At 49.3% G+C, this 26,395-nt stretch overlaps 1 protein-coding gene across 13 annotated transcripts in view; it reads right to left on the reverse strand.

Moving 5' to 3' along the window:
• TRABD2A (TraB domain containing 2A) overlaps positions 1 to 26,395 on the reverse strand; it is an 81,271-nt gene that overhangs the window by 8,092 nt on the left and 46,784 nt on the right. For 7 of the 13 annotated variants that reach the window (XM_027072089.2, XM_027072087.2, XM_053200828.1 and 4 more), the window contains 3 exons: positions 8,581 to 8,727; positions 5,863 to 6,037; positions 809 to 899 (listed from right to left, as the gene is read on the reverse strand). In XM_027072089.2, coding sequence (XP_026927890.2) covers positions 809 to 899; positions 5,863 to 6,037; positions 8,581 to 8,727 — 413 coding nt within the window. The other 6 variants (XR_008289430.1, XM_053200830.1, XM_027072090.2 and 3 more) reach the window with 6 other exon arrangements.

Here is a 26,395-nt window from a genome sequence, read left to right on the forward strand (position 1 = left end):
ATCTGACTAATATCCTTATGAGAGGAAATTTAAACACACAGAGACACTAGGATTGTGTGCACACAGAGGAAGGCCATGTGGGGACAGGGAGAGGGAGGCTACATGCAAGCCGAAGGGAGACCTCAGGGGAAATCAAACCTACCGACACCTTGATTTTGGACTTCTGGCCTCCGGAACTGTAAGAAAATAAATTTCTGCTGTTCGAGTGCCCAGTCTGTGGCATTTTGTTACGGTGGCCCAAGCTGACTAGTTCGGAGGGGAGGGAGGGGTCCACAGAGCCATCAAAATGAGAAACAGACCTGGGGGGAGGAAGAGCCCAGGGAAAGAGAAAGGGCTTTGCTCCTGTCCCGAGAAGGGTCTCACAGCCACGCCCTGCGCTTCTAGCCCCTGTGACCCTGTGTTATGACTGATTGCACCATCTGCCTCCCTGAAACTTCCCAAATGCCCACTGGAAAGACACTAAGCATTAAGCCCAATGACCCCTCCTGGAGCCCCCGGGACCATGGGGTAATCTTCCCTTCTCCTTCTCTGCCCCAAGGCCGCTGAGGAAAAAAGCCAGAATGGCCTCTGTTGCCCGAAGTGCCCGCCCAGCCAACCCATGTCTGACACAGCCCCAGCCACAACAGGATGCCAGCGGAGCCGGGTGCCAAGTGTCCATTTAGCGGCCAGGCAGGGAAGGTGGTAATAGCCGTGCTGGGGGCCTCTGGAGCCCCTCAGGGTAGAGCCCGCCCTGGTGCCGGGGCAGCCCCGTGGGGGTCTCGGCTCTGCTAGCTGCTCCCCAACCAGGATAGAAGCACAGGAAGGTTACTTGTTGATGGGTCGTCCAGCGGGGGCGTGTTCTACCTCATAGCCTTCGCGCCGCAAGACATCAAGCACTGTATTGTTGCCCATGAAATGACCTGCAGTAAGAAAAATGATCAGAAATACAGCAGCTCCCGTGACCACTAAACATACCCCCAGACACACAGCCCAGAACAAAGAAATAACCCTGCCAGCCCTCCATCCCTTTCTGTCCAGCCCAGTAGAGTTCCTAAGAGCTTCTGTAGTCAGGCCTCCCAACTGCCCTCCAGGCAGGCAGGGAGGGACAAGCAGTGTTTCAGAGATGAGGACACAGAGGATCAGAAGGGTGGGGTGAGCTGCCCAGAGTCACACAGTGAAGGGAGAGCCTAGACACCAAATCCCAACCTTCCAGGTCTCAATGCAGTGTCAACAGTCCCGACCATTCTCATCATTTACACAATCCAACCACCTCTGAGACCCGAGCCCCCTTCTGTCCCACACGTAATTATACATGCGCAGTGAAACACCTGCATCTAGCAGAAGCCACCATAGCTGGAAACCTCAATCTGAATGTTATTTCACTTCCTCCCTTTTCATAAAAAACAAAGATCAGCCAGGTAAGCTTATAATGACATCCTAGACATGTTCAAGGCCAAGAGCAGATCCTGGGATCAACCTCCTTTCCGTTCAGGTTTTGATGCTCAGAACTGACATGATCATCCAGGCTCACAACGTCCCTCTCTGTGACAGTATATGGCACTTTAATGTCCTAAATGGCCGATTCAATTGCAGCACTCCATCCTGTGTTTGAGCAGAACCTTAGAGGTATCGTTCTTACCTGCACTTTAAATTGGAAAACTGAGGTAAAATAGGTCCAGGGCTTCACACGCTAAGCAGCCACATAGCAGAATCTAAAAGCCAGGCCATTTGGCTCCAGGGTCTGTACAATCTTGACACGTCAATACTCAATAACCAGAGACCGGGACAGCGAATTAAGGTACATCCAAGCTGCTGGCCAGGCAACGGGCAGTCTGTGGGTCTCCCTCGTGTCCTGTTCCCACAGCTCTAGAAAGCAGGGTGAACCTGGGTCAGCCTCTGAGAGCCTGGCGAGCCCGAGGGCGGTGACTGGCGGAAGGTACTGGGCTCTACCACATTCTTGGGTTCAACTGTAGAGTCTGTGACCCCAAGATTGCTGAGGGGCAACTGGCTCAGATGAAAGGGACGTTGGCAAGGCCCAGATTAGCCCTGGTGCACAAGTGCAATTAACTCATGCACAGATGTTGCCTGGACTGGGGGTGAGGGCGGCGGGGGGGGGGGGGGGGGGGGGCGCTACTGAGCCTACAGAGTGCTGCAGCAACCCTCACTCCCCCAGCCATTACCAAGCCCACACAGCAGGGCGTGATCACAAAAATAAAGTAGCCAACAGTCATTGAGCATTACCAGGCACAATGCTTTACACATCATTTGACAGCCCCCGCCCCCTCCCTGCCCCTGCCAACAGCCCTATAAGGTGGGCGTATTATTGTCTCCATTTTACAGGTGAGCAAGAGGCACAGAGAGATGAAGCAGATGGCATCTCAAACCCAAGTGGTCTGGCTCCAGAGTCCACCCTCTCAAGCAATTCAGAATAAAAACCGTATCTGTCAAGTGAACAAACTGCCCCTATTACCAGTGCTTTCTCAGCACGGAACCAAGCTATTCTGTTTGACCGACTTTTCCTGCCACAAAGGTGAGCTCCATTTCTCATCTCTAAATTTTCTCTCCAGACCCCCACAATGAAAGTTGTTGTTTGATTTGAAACTCTGCAGCTTTGGGGCGCCTGGGTGGCTCAGTCGGTTAAGCGTCCGACTTCAACTCAGGTCACGATCTCGCGGTCCGTGAGTTTGAGCCCCACGTCGGGCTCTGGGCTGATGGCTCAGAGCCTGGAGCCTGCTTCGGATTCTGTGTCTCCCTCTCTCTCTCTCTGCCCCTCCCCCGTTCATGCTCTCTCTCTCTCTGTCTCAAAGATAAATAAACGTTAAAAAAAAAAATTAAAGAAACTCTGCAGCTTTTAGTTTTTGGTTACCTTCGCTTTGCAATTAAAAGTTTGCTAACCACAGACTTTAAAATTTTTTAACCGGTAAGGCTAAGTGTTGGGAGCAATTTCTGTGGTTCCCTCTGGTCAACACAGCCTTCAGAGAGAAATGGATTCCTGCGGTGGAGAAAGCAGCGCCAGGAAGAGAACTTGGCACTGGTGACTGTCCAGGGCACCCCTGGCCCCCAAAGCACCCAGCTGTGAGGCCTCTGCCCAGTGCTGCGGCAATATGATGAGCTGTGCCCGGAGAATCAGGCGAGCCCAGGTGCTACATCTCACCTGGGCCATCGGTCCAGCAGTCGCCATCTGGAGGGCCTGCCCTCCCAGCTGCTCAGATCAACCTGCCATCTGGCCGCCAGCCAACCCGCTGCCCAGCCTCGTGCCACACAGTAGGCCACTGTCATCTCAAAGCATCCACCCTTCCCCTGCACCCAGTGCCCCGCCATCCCGCCACCGGACGTCAGGGAAGCTTTTGAGAGATCAACTGAGTCTCGCAGGGGTGGAAGGCCAAAGCCCACGCTCAGGGGCTGGTACCTTCCATCCTGGAGGACCCGACACAGCCGCCAGGACCAAGCCACCAGCTCGGTGTCTTAGTATATATGCTGCCGAAGCGAGCACCAGCTCTGTGTTCTAACAGAGGGCCACCATCACCCCTACCAGGTGCCACGGGGGGCTTCTGGTACCTAACCCCTTTCGGGGTGCTGCAGAACCAGAGCTAACAGCTTTGCTGAGACAGGCCAGACATGGGCACTGGGCCACACAGCACTGTGCACAACCCAAATATGGAATGTGAGACCTGGAGAAGAGGAAAACCACTCACACAACTCACAGAGGACCGAGCACCAAAGGCAGAAACTGTTCATTTGTGAACAAGGTGTAGGAGCCCAAACTCTCATTTTTTCTACAACATAAAAACATCCTTTTTTTAAAGCTTATTATTTTTTTTAATGATCTCTCCACCCAACATGGGCTCAAACTCACAACCCTGAGATCAAGAGTCACATGTTCTGCAGACTGAGCCAGCCAGGCACCCCTAAAATTCATCCTTTTCAAGTGCACAATTCAGTGATTTGGGGAATATTCCCAAAGTTGTGCCACCATCACCTCTACCTAATTTTGAAGCATTTTCATCAGCTGAGATTTTGATGACCGTTACATTGAATGTCTAGATCAACAGGGGAGAATATTGTCATTTTAACACTGTTCAAGCCTTCCAATTCATGACCATATGTCTTTCCATTTATCTAGGTCTTCTTTAATTCCCTCTGATGATTTCAGTTTTCCGTTGTACGTCTTGATACATCTCGTACTAGGTATTTTTTTACGCTTTTAAACGGAACTAGTTTCTTAGTTTCATTTTCAAATTATTCATTGCTAGAGTATGGAAACACAACGGACTTTTGTGTACTGATCTTCTATCTTGCCTCCTTGTACCCTGGGTTTTTAGTTCTAAGAGTTTTTTGGTCGGTTACCTAGGATTTTCTATACACAAGACCATGTCATCTGAGAAAAGAGATAGTTTTACTTCCTCCTTTCCAATGTGAATGTCTTTTATTCCTTTTCCTAACTTTCCTGGCTAGAACCTTCACACACTGTTGAAGAGAAGTGGTGAGAGCAGCCATCTTTGTCCTGTTCCTCATCCTAGGGGGAAAGCATTTCATCTTTCGTCATTTAATATGTTAAAGTGACCCTTCAACAGGCTGATGAAGTAAGTTCCCTTGTAGCCTTCGTTTGATGAGTATGTTCACCATGAAAGAATGTTGCACTTTATTGTTTGCTTTTTCTATGTCTGTTGAGAGCATCGTGTGGCGCTTGTCCTTGAGTTCTACTAATATGGGGGGTTATATTAATTGATTTTCAGATGTTGTGGTAATGGTCCCCCAAATACATCTGCATCCTAATCCCTGAAACCTGTGAATGTTATCTGGGGGAAGAAAAGAAAACAAAAGATTTTGCAGATGTAATTAAGCTAAGGATCTTGAGATCGGGTGATTCTACTTGACCTCTCACTCTGCCACTCTGCAAGTGCTCTTCTCCAACCCCACCCCCCATTTTATCAGTAAAAAAACCGAGGGAACTTGTCCACACTTATGAAGCTAGTGGGGAATTGAAAGGAGAAGCCAAGGGCAGCAAATGCTCCTTCTGCACACTACTCAGTCTCTGGCATGTTCCTTCCCTTCCCTTCCCTTCCCTTCCCTTCCCTTCCCTTCCCTTCCCTTCCCTTCCCTTCCCTTCCCTTCCCTTTCCTTTTCTTTTTAATGTTTATTTATTGGGAGAGAGAGAGAGCACATGCACACAAGTTGCAAGGGGCAGAGAGAGAGAATCCCAAGCAGGCTCTGTGCGGTCGGCACAGAGCCCGACAAGGGTCTCCATCTCATGAATGTGAGATCATGACCTGAGTCAAAACTCAGAGTCGGATGCTTAACCCACTGAACTACCCAGGTGCCCCAAGCCTGTTGTCATTTCTGTCTTTAATTCTGGAGTGTGCAAAGCTGTGCTAGAATGACTCAAGAAGAGGAGATAATTTATGTCAAAAAGTCCACAAAAGGAAATAATTTTCCCAGTCTGTTTCCATGTACACTGTTAACAGTTGGTAATGGCTGACATATCAGCGCCAAGTCTTAGCCTGGGAGGCTCATGGTCAGAGAGGAGACAGAAGACAAGACAAATTTTAGGGGAAGTTAAAAAAAAGTGAAGGGTACCAGAAAGCCGTTGGGATTAAGTGCCAAATTGGGAAGAGAGAGAAAGGCCTTCCCAGCTTCCAGGGGAGTGTGTTTTGAACACCACGTGGAGAGAGAGCTATGGTGATGTCACAGGTACCAGCCCGCCCAGAAAAGGTTCAGTAGTGCTGGATACTCAGGCATCAGCTGGAGCCAGCCACTTTGCAAGTGAAATAAGTCAAAGAAGGTGCCAGTCATCTCACCTCCTACCAGCAGCCCACCTCCAGGGTCCCTTCGTGGGAGGAGCAGCGGAGCCCAGCCTCCCAGCAGAGGTAACCTATGTCTCACCAGCTCCAAAGGCAAAGAAAAAGCCTTTGTCCGGGAACTCTTCCAAAAGGGCCTTCACCCGCTTCCCCATTCTCTCATTCCGCTTGTAGATGAGCTCCTGGCGGAAGTAGCTGTCAATCTCCTGGGCGGTGACGCGCTCCTGCGGTGGCAGCGTGGCGTTAATAAAATTGGGAACCTCCGCCAAAAGAAAAAGAAAAAAACAAATCAGGGGCAACAGTGTCACTGACCAAGTTGCTTCATTTGAGCCCCAAATCACCCAGCCAAGAGGGTCAAGCTGGCAGGGAAAGAGCACGCACCACCACGCTTGGGGTCTCCCACCTACTACTTTTTCAAGCTGTGATATCATTCTCTGTAACCCGAGTGAAAACATAGTCGATGAAGTGCACTGGAAGAACTCTTGGGCTATTTTAAACAGGACTTCTGTTCTATTCAAATGAGAGCGCTGTTGCCACGTGTTTATATACGGAGACCGTGTCTTTGCCTAACACGTCCATCGTTTTCACTTGTCTGATTCACACATACCTTCTCTACAAAAATAATTTTACATAATTACATATTTTAGAATCAATAATGATGACTTTACTGCTGAATACATGGCATGTCTATAACCATTCACCTGTCTTTTAAATGCCATACAATTTTAATTGTAATTATCTCTCCACTTCCCGAGTCTCCCTCTTGCTTTCTCCAATGTTCTTTGCCCTCCTGGCAAATATTTCACCTGGTTCTGGTGCACACGTGAGCCAAATGCAGTATTTTGGCTAAGAACAGGGGCTGTCGGTGAGGTGATACACCGAGTTCCCTCCCCACCCCTCTGGATTCCCTCCTCCTGGGCGCGTGCTCTCTCCTCTACCTAGGGATTTAACGAGGTTAACCATTACTTCACTCAAATATAAGACAGAATATCTACCCTGGCTGCTTCTCCCACATGCAGTAGCCTCTCAAAGGCCTTCCGGAAGTCCTTACCCTGTAACGTAGCCATCAATTGCCACTGTAGGGACAACAGATCCCCTTTAGCCATTTCCTCGAAATGATACTTTTTTCATTTTCAAATCCAAAGCCCTCATCTTCTCCTTTGTCATCTTTTTTTTTTTTTAACGTTTATTTATTTTTGAGACCGAGAGAGACAGAGCATGAACGGGGGAGGGTCAGAGAGAGAGGGAGACACAGAATCCAAAACAGGCTCCAGGCTCTGAGGGGTCAGCACAGAGCCCAACGCGGGGCTCGAACGCGGGGCTCGAACTCACGGACCGCGAGATCATGACCTGAGCCGAAGTCAGCCGCTTAACCGACTGAGCCACCCAGGCGCCCCTCCTTTGTCATCTTTTTAAAAATCATGTCCTTTATGTGAGATCCTTCTATCCATTTCCCCCAAGTCCCTTCTCTTCAGCAGAGCGCTTCCTTTGTACCAGCCCCTCCCCACGGGCAAGCAGCCTGTGCAGGGTGACCTCCCACAGCTAAGTGCCAAACATGACCTACAACCCGCACCCCTGGGCCTGACCAGCCTGGCCTTCCTGGCACCATGACAGGCACATTCCCAATACCCCGCACCATGAGCGGGCCCTGTGAGCAGAACAGGTATGAAGGGGCCACAGGAAAGGGTTGCATAAGACATCTGTCCCTGACTGCTACCAGCCTTCCCATTTTCCCATAAAACTCCCAAATCCTCCCACCCATATTAGCTTTTCTCTGCCATTTCAAATTTTAATTTCCCCATCTATCTTGACTTATCTCCCCACTTCCCCCACACCCACCAAGAATTGTCATCACCATCAACTGTACTACTTTTCTTCGGGTATTTCTTGTTTTCCCTTCCTCTTGCTTGCTTTGCCTTTGTTTAACTTCTTCCAGCTCCAGACTCTCTGGAAAGCTCATTGTATCTTCTGACACTTGTGGGGCTGACGCTGGATCCCTATTGTTCCTCTCCCCAGGCTGCCATTCCTTTTTCACCTCTGCCATTCACTCACGGTTCCTTAGGGTCCCCAGATCTAACAGACCCCCGGCATCACTCACAGCCCCCTACCGCATGAGGACAGTAGTCCTGGTGGAGGAGACAACACACGCCCCATCTCAGAAGCTCAGCTGGCATTGCCACTGCCATGTGGTCTCGGTGAGGGGAGGGGAGGAAGTCATGGCTTGTCCTCTGGGACTCTCATTGATAAAAGAATAACCAATATCCCTGCCATAGGGAGGCTGCATTCCTCTGAGCTTCCTTTCCCTTGATGGCCCACAGGTAAAACCTGTCCCGTGTGTCACTCGCTGCACCAGTCCGGCCACGAACACATCCAAACCCATCATGCTCACGTGGTCCCAGAAGCCACTGCAAGCTGCAGCCAGAGTTCTGTTCCACCATTTCCCAGAAGTGCTTCCTAAGTCAGCCAGGGGCTTTCAGACTCAGATCCCTTCCCTGCTCGGGAGGCGGCTTCATGCTGCCTGTTGCCCAGGCCGTGAGGTGTCTGCCCCTGGATCCCTAGCTCCATCCTTTGCCTGGGATCCTGGAATTAACTCTCATCAACACCCCCTCCGTTCTCACGTATCATAAAGAATGGCTCTGTTAGCGGCAGCATTTCATTCCACATCTAAACCTGCCCAATTTTATTTTTAGAGCCCTTTATGACCTCAATCCTTTGTACATGGAAGATTCAGGTGTCAGCAGGTAATGCCTTTGTTCTCATGTTTAAATCCACACTGAACTGTGCAGAGGACAAGGGCCCTCACCTGGGAGCTGTCATGGCTGAAGATGACGGAGCTGAGGTCCCCACAGTTATAGTGTTTGATGAGATCCTCTGTCGTGTAGGGGATCTGAAGGCTGCCTGCTCGAAGGCTCTCCTGCTGCAGGAGGGTCTGGTTCAAAGCAAAGATGACCTAAGAGGAGAAAACACAAGGCCCTTTTAAGTTCACTGACACAGCAATCGTTAGCCTCCATCTTATATCTTTTGTCCGTGGTTGATAATGACCTCACCTCTGGGTTTGTCGTATAAGGACATGGACGCTGCTGCTAAAAAAGGAAACACAAATCCCCAGATGGTGTCCAAAGAAAAGGAGGACAGTCCTGCCCAAGTTGGTCCCCTGTGGGTCACACTGGGAGGAAGTACCTTAAGAGGGACACAGACAACCTGGAGCTATCCCATGAGAGTCACCAAGAAGTAAAGAGACCAGAGAATGGCTGAAGATGAAGGTGTGAAGAAGCTGGGGAGGAAGGTCAGGAAGCAGCCAGAGACACACAAACAGACACCGAAGGCTTCACTCACATGAAGGACTGGACAGGATATACGCACGACATCTTCTAACCATCAGTGTGGCGTCTGCTGACTAGTGGATTCACTGGGTCGGCAGGATGTTAATAAGGTTATGGTGGAAAAAGGGGAGAAACGAGGGCTAGACAACATCAACCAGTTGGTCTGTACAAGTTTCTCAGAGTCTCTGACACGATAATGTGTGCTGTGGTTCTTCCTGAAGGGAGAGTGTGCCAGGCTTCCTAAATTTATCTGAGGCACGTACCACAAGAGAAGGTTTCACTAGAACACCCTTTGGGAAAATCCAGACTCAAGGAATTTTACAAAACAGTAGATTCTCCGTGGGCCCAGAGAACTGGGTCAGAGGGGAAGGTGGGACTCTGGCACCAGGTGGAACTGGAGCTGGCCATCCTGCTCAAGGCTCCTGACAACACTAAAGATGCTGTGGCATTTTCTCTCACGTTCTCTCCAGGTATGGATACAGACATATCACCTTCCACGGCTGCCCTTCCACGTGCTACCCCAGGAATCCGTGTACAGATACTGCCTTGCCGTCTGCTGGAAGGCAGCAGCAAATTCCCTCGCCGTTTGCTGGAAGGCAGACAGACAGGGTCTGCCTGAGCACTCCGTGAGGTCTTCAGCCGGAACTTTTTGATCCTCCGGAGACAACCTATTACATGTCTCAAGTCAGCAAACGACCCATTCCTTTCTCCTGTCACACGTTCTCTTCATTCTGAGTGGCAGAGGCTTTTGTTGAGTTGCTTCCCACAGGCCACTGCGGCGCAAGCCTGCTGTATGCCCTCCTCCCATGGCCCTGTCTCCCTTGGTTACTCCAGTATTGGCTGTCCCTGTCCTGAGGCCCTTGGGGGCAGGCCCCTCTTGGAAAAGTCCCCTCCTCCCCTCTTCTCTCAAAACATCCCCCTCCTGTCTGTTGGGCCTGGACCTTCTGGACCATGCCCTGTCTCCAGCCCTCTACTGGTGACATGAGCTGACCAAGAGGCAGATACACCCAGGTGTATGTCCACAAATTATGGTCTAAATGAGGAAATTCAGTCTTCCATGGGGATGAGCCCCTGGATTCTAAAGCCACACAATTAAGACCTGTCCACCGCCACTGGGAATTGCTAAATGACTTCAGATTAGCTGGAGGAACAGATCTTTGGAGAGGAGGGGGAGGGGCAGTATGCCAGGCTCCAGGCCAAGGTCTCACACTTTCTGTCTCAATCCACACGAAGTTCCCAACAAATACATGCTGATGGATTTTGCCCTTCCCCTAAGGGCGTTCAGGACAAGCCCAGGAATCTGTAACTAGCAGACCTTCCTCCAAGAGTTTCCATTGGTTTCAAAATGCTTTTTTTAAGGTGTTCTTGGTATTTGGAGAAGATCAAGCCACACATTCTAATGGACAGGCGGGTCTGCAAAGTGGAGAAGACCGTGTGGCCCACATAGTGGGCCTTATTCAGTCCCTTCCCAGTGTAGTCAAATGTCATTTACCCTGAAGACATTTCACCTGTTCATGACAGGCTTCCAAAGCCTTGCTAGGATGTTTGTCTTTGCTTCTTATATTTACTTTTGATGATCAAGCTCCATCCAACCAGGGGCAGGGCCATAGAGGCACTGCTGGAGGTGCCTTCTTTGGGGCAAACCAGGGGTGGCCCTCTGTGTCTGCCTTGGCAGCTGGAGGAGGCAACTTCCCCCTCGGTGCTCTGCAGGAAGTCTCGAGGGCCCCAGAGCAGGAGTCAGGGAACACATGAGGGCTCCACAAAAACAATACAAAGCCCCAAACTCACCCAACTAAAACCATGGTGGTCCAGACTCAGCTTCCTTAGAGACCTACTCTGGCATCTCGGAAGGCCCCACAGTCTGACAAGATTAATGACTGTCGGTCATTCTTATGCAATTTACTCTCCTTGCTGTGCTTGGCAAAGCCTGAGTCAGTCTGACAAATTTGGAGTTTCAGGATGTGACTCACAGATTAGTAAATTCCTCAGAAACAACTGTATTTGGTTACAGTGACCACAGAGACACCTTCCAAGAGGTTTATCCTGATGGGGCGTTGTCACTGACCTAGCCTCCTAGGGTTATGGAATCACACCTGGCACTGTTCCTGGACAGCCAACAAGCCCAGGTACAGCGGGCAGCCTGCCCCGATGAGAGCCGAGGCAGACAACCAGGAAGGGAAGGCAAGGCAAACGAGCAAGTACAGGGGTCTGGCTGAGTGGCCCAGGCTATGCACGCAGCCCCCCTCACCTCCTCCCTAACCAACTCTGTGCCACCCACCGCCTTCTCCTCTCCATCCAATCCCTTTCTTTGGAGCCTCTGCTAACGTTTAGTCACGAGTTGTATTAGATTCCTTGGGCCACCATAACAAAGTACCACAACCTGGGTGGCTTAAACCACAGAAATGTATTGTCTCACAGTTCTGGAGGCCAGAAGTCCAAAATCAAGGTGCTGGCAAGGCCATGTTCCCTCTGAAGGAATTAGGGAAGGATCTGTTCCAGATCTCTCTCCTAGCTTCTGATCATTCCTTAGCTGGTGGCCACATAACTCCAATTTCTATATGGCTTACTCCCCACGTACGTCTGTGCCCAAATTTCCCCTTTCTATTTTTTGTTTTCATTATTTGTTATTTTTTACTTTTTTTTTTTTATTTAAAAAAAAATATTTTTAACGTTTATTTATTTTTGAGACGGAGAGAGACAGAGCATGAACAGGGGAGGGGCAGAGAGAGAAGGAGACACAGAATCTGAAACGGGCTCCAGGCTCTGAGCTGTCAGCACAGAGCCCGATGCAGGGCTCGAACTCACGGACCGTGAGATCATGACCTGAGCCGAAGTCGGACGCTTAACCGACCGAGCCACCCAGGCGCCCCTGTTATTTTTTACTTTTTAAAGAGTAGCAGTAGCGGTATTTATTTATTTTGAGAGAGAGAGAGTGCATGCAGAAGCAGGGGAGGGCCAGAGAGAGAGGGATACGGAGAAGCAGGCTCCACACCCAACATAGAGCCTGATGCGGGGCTTGATCTCATGACCGTGAGATCATGACCCAAGCCCAAATCAAGAGTCCAATGCTCCACCAACTGAACAGGTATGCCCAAATTTTCCCTTTGTATAAGGACACAGTCACAGTCATATTGGATTAGTGCCCACCCCAATGACCTCATCCTAAATCATCTGCAAAGACCCCATTTCCAAATAAGATCACATTCTCAGGTCCTGAGGGTTAGGACTTCAAGGGAAGCGTTTGGAGACACAAGTTAAAACGTGTCAGGCTCAGCTTACCCTTTTTTTAATAGTTCATATGAATATGGTAAAAATTCCAAGCAGTACTAAGAAAAAGAAGTCCCTCCTGTTCCTGTACCTGAATCATCCTCCCTAAAAACAATCACTTCCAGCGACTTATGTATCCGTCCATGGACAGTCTCTGTGTGTAAAAGCCGACAGAAGACACATGATAGACAGATGTAGAGATATCTCCTCCGCTTTGTGTTCTTTTGACCTTTAAGGATTCAAATAAATGCCTTTCCATGAATTAATACTAAAGTTATACATTATAACGTAAGACAAGAGGGTTGTGGAATTAAAAGCCAGGGTTTGGCAAACATTGTTTTTGAAGCACAGGCAGCCTGAATCCTCCTCCTTATCCATAAGATAACATTAATGACTACAGCAAGTCATAGAAAAGAAAAGGGGAAATTTGTGACTACAAGAAGGGACAAATGAAGGTTTCCTACAGCCTTGCCAGTGAGAAAGCAAGCTGGATGCAGGAGCCCAGAGGCACCCCAGAGGTGTCCCCACCACCCCCTATCCAAAGCTGTCCTAGTGATGTGGTCTGAAGCACAGAAAGAATTCTTGAGATGTCTTTGGTGCAAAACGGTGGTTTTATCAAAGCAGGGAGACAGGACCCATGGGCAGAAAGAGCTGCACTGGGGTTGTGACAGGTGACTGATTATATACCTTCAGGTTGCAGGGGGTCAGGGATAGTGTAAGTCTCTAAGGTATTTTGGAAACAAGGTTTCCAGGATCCTGAGGAGGCTAGCTACTTTTAGGAAAAGGTCATTTACTGTCTAATAAAACCTCAGTCATGAGACCCTTCAGATGTACATGAGTGGACCATAAGCTTGGAATATGTTTGCCAACCTATATCCTGGGGTGGGGGGGGGGGGTGGGGGAAGATAAGGGAAGTTTTCAAAGGAATTTTTATATGTTAAAGTAGACTTACAGGATCCTAAAGGTGGGGATAATGTTAAGCTAAGACTGCTTTTTGCCCTTAGCAAAGTGTCATCACTGAGACAGCTGAGCTCCCAGAGGAATGTCAGTCACTCTGCCTGTCTCAGGGACTTGTCAATAGGCTGTAAGTTGTAAGGAAATTGAATCTTTTTTCTTCTGCTTTTTTCCCCCCACATCACTAGTGTTGCGAGATCCTTGAGCACAATGGCCAAGAAAGAATTCTTGAGACGTTGTACAGTACATCTTAGAGTAGTTAGCTTGCACGGGACAGGGCCCTGTGGGCACAGAGAGCTGCATTTTCGCTGTATGAAGCTGGGGGTTATATGCTTAGTGCTCAAGGGGGAAGGGGACGTGCAGGGAGTTTTAAGTCATAAATGTCTTCTTCGAATTCTACTCATAAAACTACTTGCGCAGGTTTCTAAAATGTTTGTCATTCACCTTGGTATTAACTATCGGTGAGATTTACGGCAGTCATGAGACCCTTTATGGATGTAGCAACCGGCCCATAGCTGATCCTTATGAAACTATGCAGGCATAGGTCAACCTTCTGGGCTACAGGTGAACATTTTTCTGCTTCTATCCCTCGTCACCAGGACCTCTGCTCTGGGTTCAGGCTGACTCAGGCGGGCCCCAAGGAGAAATCCAGGCAGAATTCTACAGACGATTTCAGACAATCCTGCAAAGACTCAGGTTCATTTCTCCAAGATCTCAGATAAGCCTTCTCCTACCAGACACCCAAATGGCTTGGTTTTCACACGAACTTGCTAAGCCAATGTCTTCCAAACCACGGATTGCAGCCCAGTATCCACCAATTCACGGCTGACATAAATCTCAGCATGGTCTACCCACTGCTCTGTAGCTTGCTTATTTCCTTTAATCTTGGGTATCAGTCCACACTGCAGCCAGAGCTGCTCCGTGCTTTGTAACAGCTGCACGTAAACCATGCCGAGCCTGTGCCGCAGCCCCCTTATGGGCACCTCCCATAAATACATGAACCGCCCCACATTCACCCACAGGTGACGCCAAATGCGGGGCTGGGAGTCACCGAGGGAATTAAGTCAGGGTTAGAGCTTCAAGAACCTGAAGAAATGAAGAGCTAACACAGCCAACTCTTTCAAATATGAACTGTCTCCAGAGACAGAGCTGCTGGTATGCGCTGCCCTGCAGTCAATCCCTGGCTCGGTTCTCTGACCCCGGATGAATGACGTTTCTCGGCATCATAGTTTTTGAAGTCTGACTCATATCCTCACCGGGAAGGATGTGGGCTCTGGGACCAGCATGCTTCTGAAACAAAATTGCTTCTACATTTCCTCCATGCAGACAAAACTATGTGTGGCCGAACCTAGAAACCACCACCCAAAACATCATTTCAGAAGAAGTCCACATACTACATTCTCAAGTCTAGCTTTTGGAATGCACGGGGAAGTTCCACAGATTATGCCTCCTGTATGGTTACTGTCTTGCCAAGCTACTTGTGCTGATGTAGGGCAACCAAGTCTCTTAGAAAATTCCTGAGTGGCAGATGCCTTACATAGATTCCTGTCACTCACCGTCACTCTTTTCACCTGAGGGCAAAGCAAGACACATTAGGGGAAAGAGGACAAAAGGTGGGGATGGTAGAATATTAGAACTCTGAGCACCCAGAGGGGGTTAGCATGATGTATTTGCATTATAATTGTAATAATAACAGGAGCCCCTCCCCTCCCCACTCCACTGAGTCAGGCTGCCCTCTGGGAGGGGGAGCTGCACTGGGGGGAAAAGATTCTATCCCTGTCCTAAGGGGGTGGCTGTTGGGAGTGGGACAGAACAAAAGGGTGTTTGATGGCAACAGGTCACAGAGGCCAGTCCGGTAGAAACAAACACCCCATGGGAGTTTAGGTGGAGGCAGAAGCTCCAGAAAGGGATGGGCCATCACAGGCACTACCTTGCCCCTGAGCTCCAGTTTTCCCTGCCATTGAAAGCAGTGCCAGGAGCAGCAAACCTGGTTGATAGCATTACCTGGCCCACAGCAGCCACACAGTGGGCAAGCTCAGCACCTCCCGGGAGGCCTGCAGCAACAAGAATACAAGAAGAGTATGCACTCAAGGGCATAAGGTTGTTTAGAGCAACATCATCCTGATCAGCAAAAGAGAAGTGATTGATGTGCACAACACATCACGAATGGGGACCACGGGCATGGCACTCGTCAGCCCATCCGCCACACCCCAACGCCGTGCTGCTGGCCTGACGAGTCACACGTTATGAAAAGCATGCCACATGTGTCACCGGAGGCCACCAGAGGAAGGAACCAAAGGCTCCCAAGACCTCAGAGCCAACCAGGTTACTTCCCTGAAACCTGTTAAGATTTTTGTCCTTGACCACGTGAAACAGCAGCTACACTTGAAGCTTGCAACTGGCCATTCCTGCTACCTTCAGGGTGTCCCTTTAGATCCATAGGAAGACTTCTCTCCTGTTGGGAAAAACTCGTATATCTCTTGAAGCCATCAGTGGAGGGTCCTGGCAGAACTCAGGCCAACCCTGCTGGGGATACAAAGGACATGCCCGTGTCTATGACAGAGGACAAGCAGAGCCCAGTGGCACCTCCAGTGTGCAAACACAGAAAGAGACGGGCTCAGAGTGCTTTGAGACACGTCCTGCAAAACGTTTGCTGTTCCTGGAGACTCACCTGGAAGATGTGTTACATTTGGAAGGACTCAGGGCCAAATAAACCACCAATGGTTTTTTGGCAAAGGGATTTACCACCTTGGAGAGCTTCTCAGTATACCAAGCTCTTCTTTTTGAATGCTTTCTATCTCAAGTCAGGTGCTCTGCTGTGCAACATTTTTAACTATTAGAAAGTCCTTCCTTCTTTTGGAGTTCCATGTCTCTCCATAATTGCCATGTACTCATTTTTGTATACATCAGTACAATGTGTGTTTCCATACACGCACAATTTGTTAGCAGTCATCAAAATAGAAAATGTGTGTGTCCTACTCCTAGAGATCTCTCCTACAGAAACACTAGCACGAGTGTGTAATATGTAAGTGTACAAGGATGTGACCTGGGGACTGTAATATCGCTCTCCCTGGCACTGGGACTGTTCAAGTAAAATTGGAATGTCCATAGGAGGGCATTCCTGCATCAAATGGGAGATTGCACATACTGTTCTTCCACTTGGAAGCATTTGATTTTCTCCATTTCAGAAAGGAAGGGGAACAGACACTTCTGGTCTCACATCCGGTCTTCTCTCCCTCAATTGTTTCTCCTCCCCTTGGCACAGGCCATGGGGCTCCATGGAGAAGGGAATCAGGTCAGGTGTTCATCAGAAGCCTCCATATGGTCCCTGTGGTGTCTAAGCCACCTCTCTGGTTATGCTGGGGTGAGGGAATCCAATGTACCTCCAAGAGACCTCTGTTCACGGAAGGGCCGGTGTATCTATCCCAAGCACATACTCTCCTATAGTAATGGAGCCTCCAGGACCTGACAAAGGGGCAACGACAGGAGTGGAAGCAGCCTGGACAGCCACAGGATTGCAGCAAGAGCTGTGAGTGTGGCAGCAACCAAGTCTATAAGCCCAGGACAGACAGATGGAGCATGACAGGAACAGCCAGCAAGGGTCCAGGAAGAGGCACAGTTGGCATGACCAGGGGGTTGTGGGACACAACATGTCCTCAGGGAGTATGAACAAGATGGAGGAGGAGAGTACTGCAAGCTTGTCCCAGGAGGGTGCTTCCAGCATGTCACCAGAAGCCAGTCTCTCCCCAAAGGGCAGCAGGAATGTGGCCACTGCAAAGACAACCAGTAAGCCCAATGTACAAACAGCTAATGTCCAGTGATCATCTCATTTGGGCACAGTGAAGACTCCATGAGTGACTGGGATGGAAGCCAGAGTTTCCCAGGTTCATGCTGAAGCGCAGAAAGAAAGAAGAAAAACAGAGGATAGAGCTCCTGGCAGAAGGAGTTCCCATCACCACACGATAAGCTAAAGTCCCCACAGGTCAGGCAAGATAAGTCAATCCAAAAGTCACCTCCTTAGCCAGCTATAGATGCAGCAGAAAAGGTAAAAAGAGGATGTTGTGGGTTGAATTTTGTTCCCCCCAAAAGACAAGCTCATCTTAATCCCTGTTACCTGTGAATGTGATTCACCTGATTTGGAAATAGGGTCTTTGCAGATGTAATCAAGCTAAGATGAGGTTTTTAGGGTGGGTCCTAATCTGAATGGTATCCTTACACGAAGGGGAAATCTGGACACTGACAAGACATGCACAGAGAGAAGATACTGTGGAGGCACACAGTGAGAAGACAGCCATGTGATGACCGACACAGGCAGAGATTGGAGTGATGCATCCATAAGCCAAGAAATGCCAAAATTGCCAGCAACTACTAGAACCTGGATGAGGTGAGGAAGGATTCTCCTCCAGGCCTTTCAGAGGGAGCACGGCCCTGCTGACACCTTGACTTAAGACCTCTAGTCTCCATAACTATTGAAGAATACATTTCTGTTGGTTTAAGCCACCAGTATGTGGTACTTTGTTAGGGTAGCCCTACAAACTAGTAGGGGGCTCCTGCCCTCACCACAGCCCCACTAGGAAGGATCTAGGGCATCTTACAAACAGGAGGAGCCAATCTATGACTAGTTCAGGTTCTCCACATGAGAGACACAGCTGGGTTGGCTCTCAAAGAATTTGAAGAAGCCTGTCCTACTACCAAAAATGGTGGTCTCCTCTCTTGGTAGAAGGGAATAGCATGTCTAAGACCATGCTAGGGAGCAGTGAGGGGATCATTGTGGAGCCAGGAGAAGGTGGAAAGTGGCTGGAGATCACAGGTACCTAATTCCTGAGACCAAGGAGACAGTAGCCTTTGAAGTGGGTTAAAGAGGAGTCAAAGCAGGAAGACCGAGGTTCAGAAAAGTGTCCCTAGAGAGTCATCCCAGCGTTCCTGACTACAGTTCAATTAAATAAAAAGGAAAACCATAGCATATGGGAAGGAAGCTCTCACATATGTGTTCTAGGAGACTACTATGATGATGTTTATAGCAAAATAATTTGAAACAGCAAAACCCTGGGAACAGCCCAAATGTCCATCAAGAAGAGAACTAAAAAATTGTGGTAGATGCCACACAACCATGAAAATGAATCATGGCCATACACATTAGTGTGAGTGAATATCACACAATTTTGCTTAACTAGCAAGACACAGAAGAATGTACATAATCCAGTTCCATTATAGAATAATTCGAAAGCAAGACCAAATACTACATTGTTTAGAATACATGTTTGATAAAGAAAAATGGTGACTTCAGATAAGGAATGGGTTTATATGGAGCAGTCACAGGGACAGTGGGAATCAGGATGAACAGAGCCTAAGTTAGTTTAAACCAAAGGGAAACAGACTCTCACACAGCAGAAAGGCCAAAGCAGAGGAGCATGGTAAGTTCAGGGCTCTCCTGATCTATGTAACTGCTTTATTTTTGGACACCCTTATAACTAGAAAACTCAAGCCTACCCAGGGCAAATGAAAACCTCTGTTCTAACCTCTCTCTCTGTCTCTTCCATTGATTTGCACCAACTTAGGACACATGCTCACACCTACACCAATGAGAATAGCCAGAGGAATTCTGCATGCTGATTGGCTTAAAACCAGATCCTGAGACAATCACTGACAAGACTGGCTCCTGAACCAATCACTCCAAGATGGACACTTGGAGTAAAGGCAAGTAAGGTGGCAAACTACTGGATTCAGAAATAAAATTCAGGGGCGCCTGGGTGGCTTGGTCGGTTAAGCGTCCGACTTCGGCTCAGGTCATGATCTCACGGTCCGTGAGTTCGAGCCCCGTGTCGGGCTCTGTGCTGACAGCTCAGAGCCTGGAGCCTGTTTCAGATTCTGTGTCTCCCTCTCTCTCTGCCCCTCCCCTGTTCATGCTCTGTCTCTCTCTGTCTCAAAAATAAATAAACATTAAAAAAAAAAGAAAAAAAAAAGAAATAAAATTCAACCCCAAGGTTGTCCTGGTTTTTCCTGCTAGTTTGAAAAGAATGCCTAGGAATGAAGAAATGGAGCAAGGCAAGAGGAACCGAGGGTGTAAAGATGTGTCAACAGAGATGGGGTATTAGGGCATATTGAGTAGGTAGTGATAAGCCCAACCACTTAGAGTGACATGAGCAAAGGTCACCACCAGCTTCCATCAAATGTCTATTATGCACTGGGTCCTTTACAAACGTTCTTTACAGAGGAGGAAATGGATTCAGAAAGGTTCAGTATCTTGCCCCACGTCAAAAAGAGAAGAAATGAGGGAGCCAGGATTCAAACCCAGATTCATAGCCTCCAAAGTTCATGCTCTTTCCAGTAAGAAGCTGGATAGAATAGCAGGATGGGCAGCAAGACCAGCCTTGACCTCTCCAAGGTGTCTAAAGCCTACTTCTTCCAAAGCAAGGCCCAGCTGATTAGGACCCATGCACCTCTAAGAAAGAACAGTACCCTCCTCTAAGTACTCACTTCTCCTGGATGCCCTATCCTGGTTATAACAGTGCCACTCGGGTAAAAAGATTCAGAGACTGCCTCAAAGTCACCCTCTGTGTCTGTTAATCAATACCCTTCACTCAGAGATCACTATATCGGGTCAATTTCCACCTCTGGAGGAAAACATCCACAAAACCATACTCCCATTTCAGACCCTTCAGACTCTTCTGAAATAGCAGAGAGCTAGGCATATGAGAGATGCCAAAATCACCACGCTCCCTCCTCTCCCAAACCCCTACCCAAAGCCACAGCCCGTGAAGGGACAGCCCTATACAGGACATGCCTATCCACTCCCTCCCAAGCCATTCCCATGACGCCTGGGTGAACATCCAACTCCATGATATAGCACTGGCTGAACCATCAGGCTTACTTCCAAGGAGTACATCCACCCACAGAATAGACTCAAAAACCATCCACAAGCAGAACATCTCTAGGCCAAATGCCAAGTGCTTTGTTTTGAGTCTTGGTTAAGATTTCAAGAAGAGTAAGAGACAGCAAGAAAGAAAGAACTATTGGAAAGTATTACAATTCTAGTAAAACTCCAATTAGCATAGAGTTTCTGACAGTGTACAGACTTAAAAGGACTTTCTTTTCCCCTCTGGAAATATCTGAATGGATGTCTGCTTTCATATTAGAGCTTGCCTTATACTGTCTTTTTTTTTTAAAGTGTCAGTTGACCCCCAAAACATGTCTTATTAGCTGAATACTCCTCTCCAACCCTCCAGTGACACATACTCACCCCATCTGCACTGTCTTCGGAAAAGTAACAAGCTTATTACCAGAGAGTTTGCTCCAGTGTTCAAATGCCACCCTTCCTTCCCACCCGCCCCCTCTTCCCCCCAGATCTACCCCCCCCCCCCCACGTCTCCCCTTCCACTCTCCCCTTGCGTCCCTACAGTTCGTCTCTCTCCTTTCTTTCTGGGCTGTGGAAAGAATCGATTAAGCTCCCTGTCCAACATTTGCAGCATGCTTCTTTCTCTTTCCTGAGACTTCTTCAGCTGTGGGGAGACCCAGGTCCCAGTTGAGGCATTGTTGCGGGAGCCCATGGGCTGAAGGAGCGAGCGAGGGGGTTCGAGTCCGGCAGATGCCTTTATTGTCAAAGACAAAGGCCCCCCATCGAGCCTCTCCACTTTTCAGCACTTTCATCCCCCTCAGATCAAAGGGCTACTCTGCATATGAAAGGCACCGCCCATTATGCGGCTCACATTAGCCCCGCACCACCCCACCAGCCTCCCAGCTCTGCGAACAAAGGGCTCGCATCTGTTCAGGCCCAGGCCTCACCTTCTGGGGCGGTGGGTTGTTGTGTCTTTTCTCTTAGCTCACTTTTGAGAGCCATTCAGCTCCTTGAAGTATAGTTGGAGAGCAGTAGGGGAAGGTCTTCCTTGTCCTCAGAACATTCCGCCCCGATATTGTTTCGAGCCCCCTTGAGGATTTCTGGTCCTTGCCTCTCTCACCTCACCTGGGTATGGAGGCGGTGGGGACGCCCTCCTCAAGCTCATTTATTTTCTCCCTTCCCAGACACTCCGTAAAACTCCTCCTTCTTTATCTGAAAGGGGACTATTCCCATGGAATAGTCTAGACTGGTCCCTCAAAGGAAGATGGTGAGAAATCCTGCTCCTTTTCCTGTCAATGTTAATAGATGCTGCCTGACGTAGGAGGTAAAGCCTCCACACACTTCTTTGGACGTTGAAGTCTGCTTTCCAGGGGGGGACAGTGATTCTAAGAACTTGGATGTGAGCTCTTTGTAGCAAAAGGACTCAAGCATGAGGACAAAAGAAACTGAACTTCAGTGACACTCCAGCCTGAAGAAGCATCCTTTTGTAAATGATGCTGGCTCCTGAATACCAGGAGAGAACATGGAGAGACCTGAAAGAATGCACCAGGCTGACCAGGCCCTCCCTCTCTTCTGTGGCGGCCACCCTCTCAACGTCCTCCACGCCTCTCCCCTCCTCCTATCCTTGGTCAGGTCTCCTGACGGCTCTCTCCTTTCCACCCAGTCCACATCCTGACCTGACGCCAGATGGCTGACTAAGCAACACGGGCCACCTGTTACAACTGAACTGTGTGACCCACCCACCAACCCCCGAATTCACGTGATGAAGCCCTGACCCCCAATGTGCCTGTATTTGGAGACAGGGCCTCTAAGGAGGTAATTAGGGTTCAGTGAGGCCATAAGGGTAGGACCCTGATCTGATAGGGCTGGAGTCCTTATAAGAACAGGAAGAGACACCAGAGCAATTCCCCAACCACACCCCACACACCCACCTCCCCACACACAGAAAAGGCCATGTGAGAACACAGCAAGAAGGAGACCATCTGCAAGCTGACAGGGGCTTCACCGGAAACCAGCTGGGGCGGCACCTTGATTTGGTACGTTGGCCCTCCAGAACTGCGAGAAAATAAATTTCTTCTGTTTAAGTTTCCCTGTGTGCGGTATTCTGGGATGGCAGCCCAAGCCAATTCCTATACCTCCTTCCCCCAAATCCCACACAATGCTGAGGTCACAATAAGAACAAATACCAACCTCTGGTCTCCAAGGCCTAATGAAAGTTACCACCTCTGCTAAGCACTTCCAGACTATCTCAGCCCCGCCCTAGAAATCTCCATTTTTTTCACTTCTATTGCCCTGAAAGTTAATTTTCCTTTATGTGTTTTAAAGTTCAGACAAAACAGGGGCACCTGGATGGCTCAGTCGGTTAAGCACCCGACTTCGGCTCAGGTCATGATCTTGCCGGTCAGAGTTTGAGCCACACATCAGACTGTGCTGACAGCTCAGAGCCTGGAGCCTGCTTCGGATTCTGTGTCTCCCTTTCTTCTGCCCCTCCACTACTGGTGCTCTGTCTCTCCAAAATGAATAAACATTAAAAAAATTTTTTTTAAGTTCTGACAAAACAAACAAGCTTCAAGAAGAATCAGATGAAGAACCCAACTAAAAGCATAATAAAGCTAACTGCACCCACTTAACCACACTCAGAACTGTTACTGAGGCTAATTAGGCATAAGTGGTAAGCACTTCATCTAAATGGCTACAGGCCGTATTATTTCTAGAGTCTGGCCTGCTCCTGGACGTTCTCTTATTTTGTATTTTTTCCAGTATCCGTTACCAGCTCCATGTCAGTTTTCCCTTGTAGAGCAAACTCTAGTCCATAGAGACCACAGTTCCCAGCCTCACAGTGTCTTCCTCTTGATGGCCCAGGGCCCCGGACCAACACGGCTGAAGCTCTGAGCCAAGAGGCTAACTCTAACACCCCGCAGTAGTGACGGGGGTCTCAGCCCTCTCCAGCCCACACTCAGCTGCCAGATGCGCTGACCTGTGACACTCCTCTTGGTGCTCCCACCTCCTCCTGACAACCCCTCAGTGTACACGGAGGTTTCCCAGCCTCACACGCAAACCCTCTGCGGCCTTGCCTTCCGTCCCACCCCTACACAAATGCGCACGGAGCCCGCCCACCCTGCCACCACCGGGCCAACACAGCCTGCTTTTCCCCAGGTTTGCCTGCACCGTTGGCCCATTTGAAACATCTCCCTTTTTCCGCTGCCTGTCTGAATCCTTGCCTCCCCTTGAAAAATCCAGCTCAATATCAAAGTCGCCTGGATAACATTTAGCAAATAATTAGTCACATCAATCACATTCCTTGGTGACCATTTCACCACAATGGCCCCAGAGAGGGGAGGAGAAAGGCCAGTCTCCTCTAGCCAAGGCCACGTCCAGAAACCACGCCACCTGCAGTGGGCCCACTTCGGCGGCCAGCAACTGAGGGCCGGGAGGGCACCTTCATCTTTAAGCTCTTCAATCTCTACAGTTCTCCCTAAAGTTCAAGACTGGTCTGGAGAGAAGCTATAAAACCTCACCACAGAATTGGAAACCCCTCTTGAAAGGAAGGGGAGGCCCTCTAGGACACCCCACAGCCTAGAAACACACGCCCACGCGGCCCTCGTGAGGTGTATTTAACCTGCACTTCTTCTCACTCACTCACGGGGGATCGGGGAGAGGCACACTGCCATTACTATGTGACCAGCATCCCTGCCCAGGTGGCAGGAAGGAAGTTACTCTGGGAGGATGAACAAAGCGGGTAAAGTCAGGGTAAAGATGGAAACAAGCAGCAGAGTTAATGCCAAGGCTCACTTGCTTCAGGCAGTGTGGCCTGCTGGAGTGATGAGAAAACAGCAGCCTTCAAGTAGCAGCCAGTGATTAGCAACTGTCACTGGAAGACGCTGAGCTAGACTCATTTAAAAAAGGTAAGCCATGGGCACCTGGGTGGCTCAGCCAGTTAAGTGTCCAACTCTTGGTTTCGGTTCAAGTCATGATCTCATGGTTCGTGAGATCAAGCCCCGCGTCAGGTTCTATGCTAACAGTGCAGAGCCTCCTTGGGATTCTCTCTCTCTCCCTCTCTCTGCCCCTCCCCAACTTGTGCTCTCTCAAATCAATAAATAAGTATATATTTTAAAAAAGGTAAATCAAGATCCTTGCTCTCTAGGAGTTTCTGTGCGAGTTCAGGACATGAGATAAACACATGGAAAGCTAAATACCACTGTAAAAATTAAATCACCATAAACCTGATCATTCAACAGCTGCCACAAGGTAGCAAATGAGCAATTGCCCAGTTACCTCAGGAGAAAAGGAGTCTTCTGCAACCTGAGGTAACTTCCAGAGGCGATTCAAGAATACGGACCAGAATGGTGACCAAGAACAGAAACAGAGGTTCTCAAACTTGAGTGTGGATCAGAATCGCCTGAAGGGCTGGTTAGACCACAGATTGCTGAGCCTCAGCCCCAGAGTTTCCAGTTCAGGAATCTGGGATGGGGCCCAAAATGTTGCATTACCAACAAGTTCCTAATGATGCCGATGCTACTGGCCCAGGGCCCCACTCTGAGAGCCACTAGTTTGGCCTGAACATGCTACATGAGTAGTAGGAACAGGTAGCCCTGGTGACCTGCCTGCCTCACAGCTAAGTCCTATTTGTACGACACAGTGTGTTCATTTTTTAGGTGGTTGCCTACCAAGAGCCAGGACATCTAACAGAAAACAAACTGATGGTTGCCAGAGGAAAGGTGTGAGAGGAAGATGTACAAAATGGGTGAAGGGGAATGGGAGATACAGGCTTCCGATTATGGAATGAATAAGTCATTGGGGATGAAGGGCACAGCATAAGGAATATAGTCAATGATACTCTAATACTTCAAGGGATACTGCAGACTCGTTTCTGCCCCATGCCCCTGCCTCCCTACTCCCTTCCAGGTGAGCCTCTGTTCTTGGCAGGTATGTTGGGCAGGCAAGGTTGCTTATCACTGAAGAGAATGCCCTCGTGGGATGCTGCTGACTGACTTCTCAGGGAAGGGACAGCTCTGGGGACACTCTGTGCTGTCTGGGACTTCAGTGGGGCCCCCAACATACCAGGGTACATGCAGAGGACGCGGGGATGGGGTAATGAGACCCCTCAGCTCTCTCGTGTGGTCATCCACGTTTTATGATTCCACAGCCTTTGCTGAGGCTGCCACCAAAGCCCCACTTGGTCCCTTTCAAGGCCTGACTGACCATGAAGAGAAAGGAAGGGCCTCATGGAAGAGTGTGGGGAGGAAGGACAGCACAAAACGTGGCAGAAGGAATATAGGAAAAGCAGAGAAGTGCCATAGTGTCCAAGGTGCGGCATTACACGATGCCACCAACGTCCATCTCCAGAGTCCAGGGCAGCCTCGCTCCATCGCTGGGCCACAGAGTACCTCATCACACGGAGACTTCGACTGGCTCCTTGGATCATCCTGGGGAAGAGTTCGTCCAGTTCCACCCAGCTCCTTCCCCTCCTCCTTCCCCCATCTCCTCCAAGCAGGGTAGACTGCCTGACCCAGCCCTGTTGGGAGGTGGACTCTGGAGGAGGGACAGGGCTCACACTCTCTGAGTGGCATGCTGGGGGTCATTCCTAGAGTCTAGGGGTGTCCTGGAGCTGATCCACCACGGAAGAACTTGCTGCTTGGGTGTCAAAGGGGCTCCCTGCTCCCAGGCAGGAGGCAGGGACAGGGGGCCAACATAAGGCTGCAGCATCCCTTGAAGTGCTTCTCTTAGGACTCCAAAGGCAGCAGAGCAGGGTCAGAGCCGGCTGAGGCCAGAACCCCAGGAGCACATGCGGTATCCATGCAGGTGTACAAAAATACCTAATTTTTCTAAAGTTCACTTTGGACTTTAGAGAAGCAGCCCAGAGCCAGGGGATGGCAGGATCACCACCAGCTTTGTCTCTGGGTCCCTAAAATAAGAAACACAGTGCCCAACCCACACTGAGTATGCTGAGTGCTGAAAGAAGTGTGTCCCAAATAAAGACTAGCCATAAAAAAAAAACAAAAAAAAGACTCAAATCCTGAGCAGGCCTGCTCCCAGGTGGAAACTGCGTCTGGAAGTTCGTGAAAATCACAGCCAGCCATAAGGTACACAGTTGATTCAATTTCCTATTCCTGGTCCAGAATATAAGGAAGTAAAGGGAGACTTTACTAAATGGCTAGTAAATGGCCAAGGTGAAGAAATGCCATGGAAGATCCCCGCCCGGGAGAGCTAATGGTCCAGCCTGGACTTCAAATGTTTGA

This window comes from Acinonyx jubatus, chromosome A3, assembly GCF_027475565.1.
Source record: "Acinonyx jubatus isolate Ajub_Pintada_27869175 chromosome A3, VMU_Ajub_asm_v1.0, whole genome shotgun sequence".
In the NCBI taxonomy this organism is placed as follows: Eukaryota; Metazoa; Chordata; class Mammalia; order Carnivora; family Felidae; genus Acinonyx; species Acinonyx jubatus.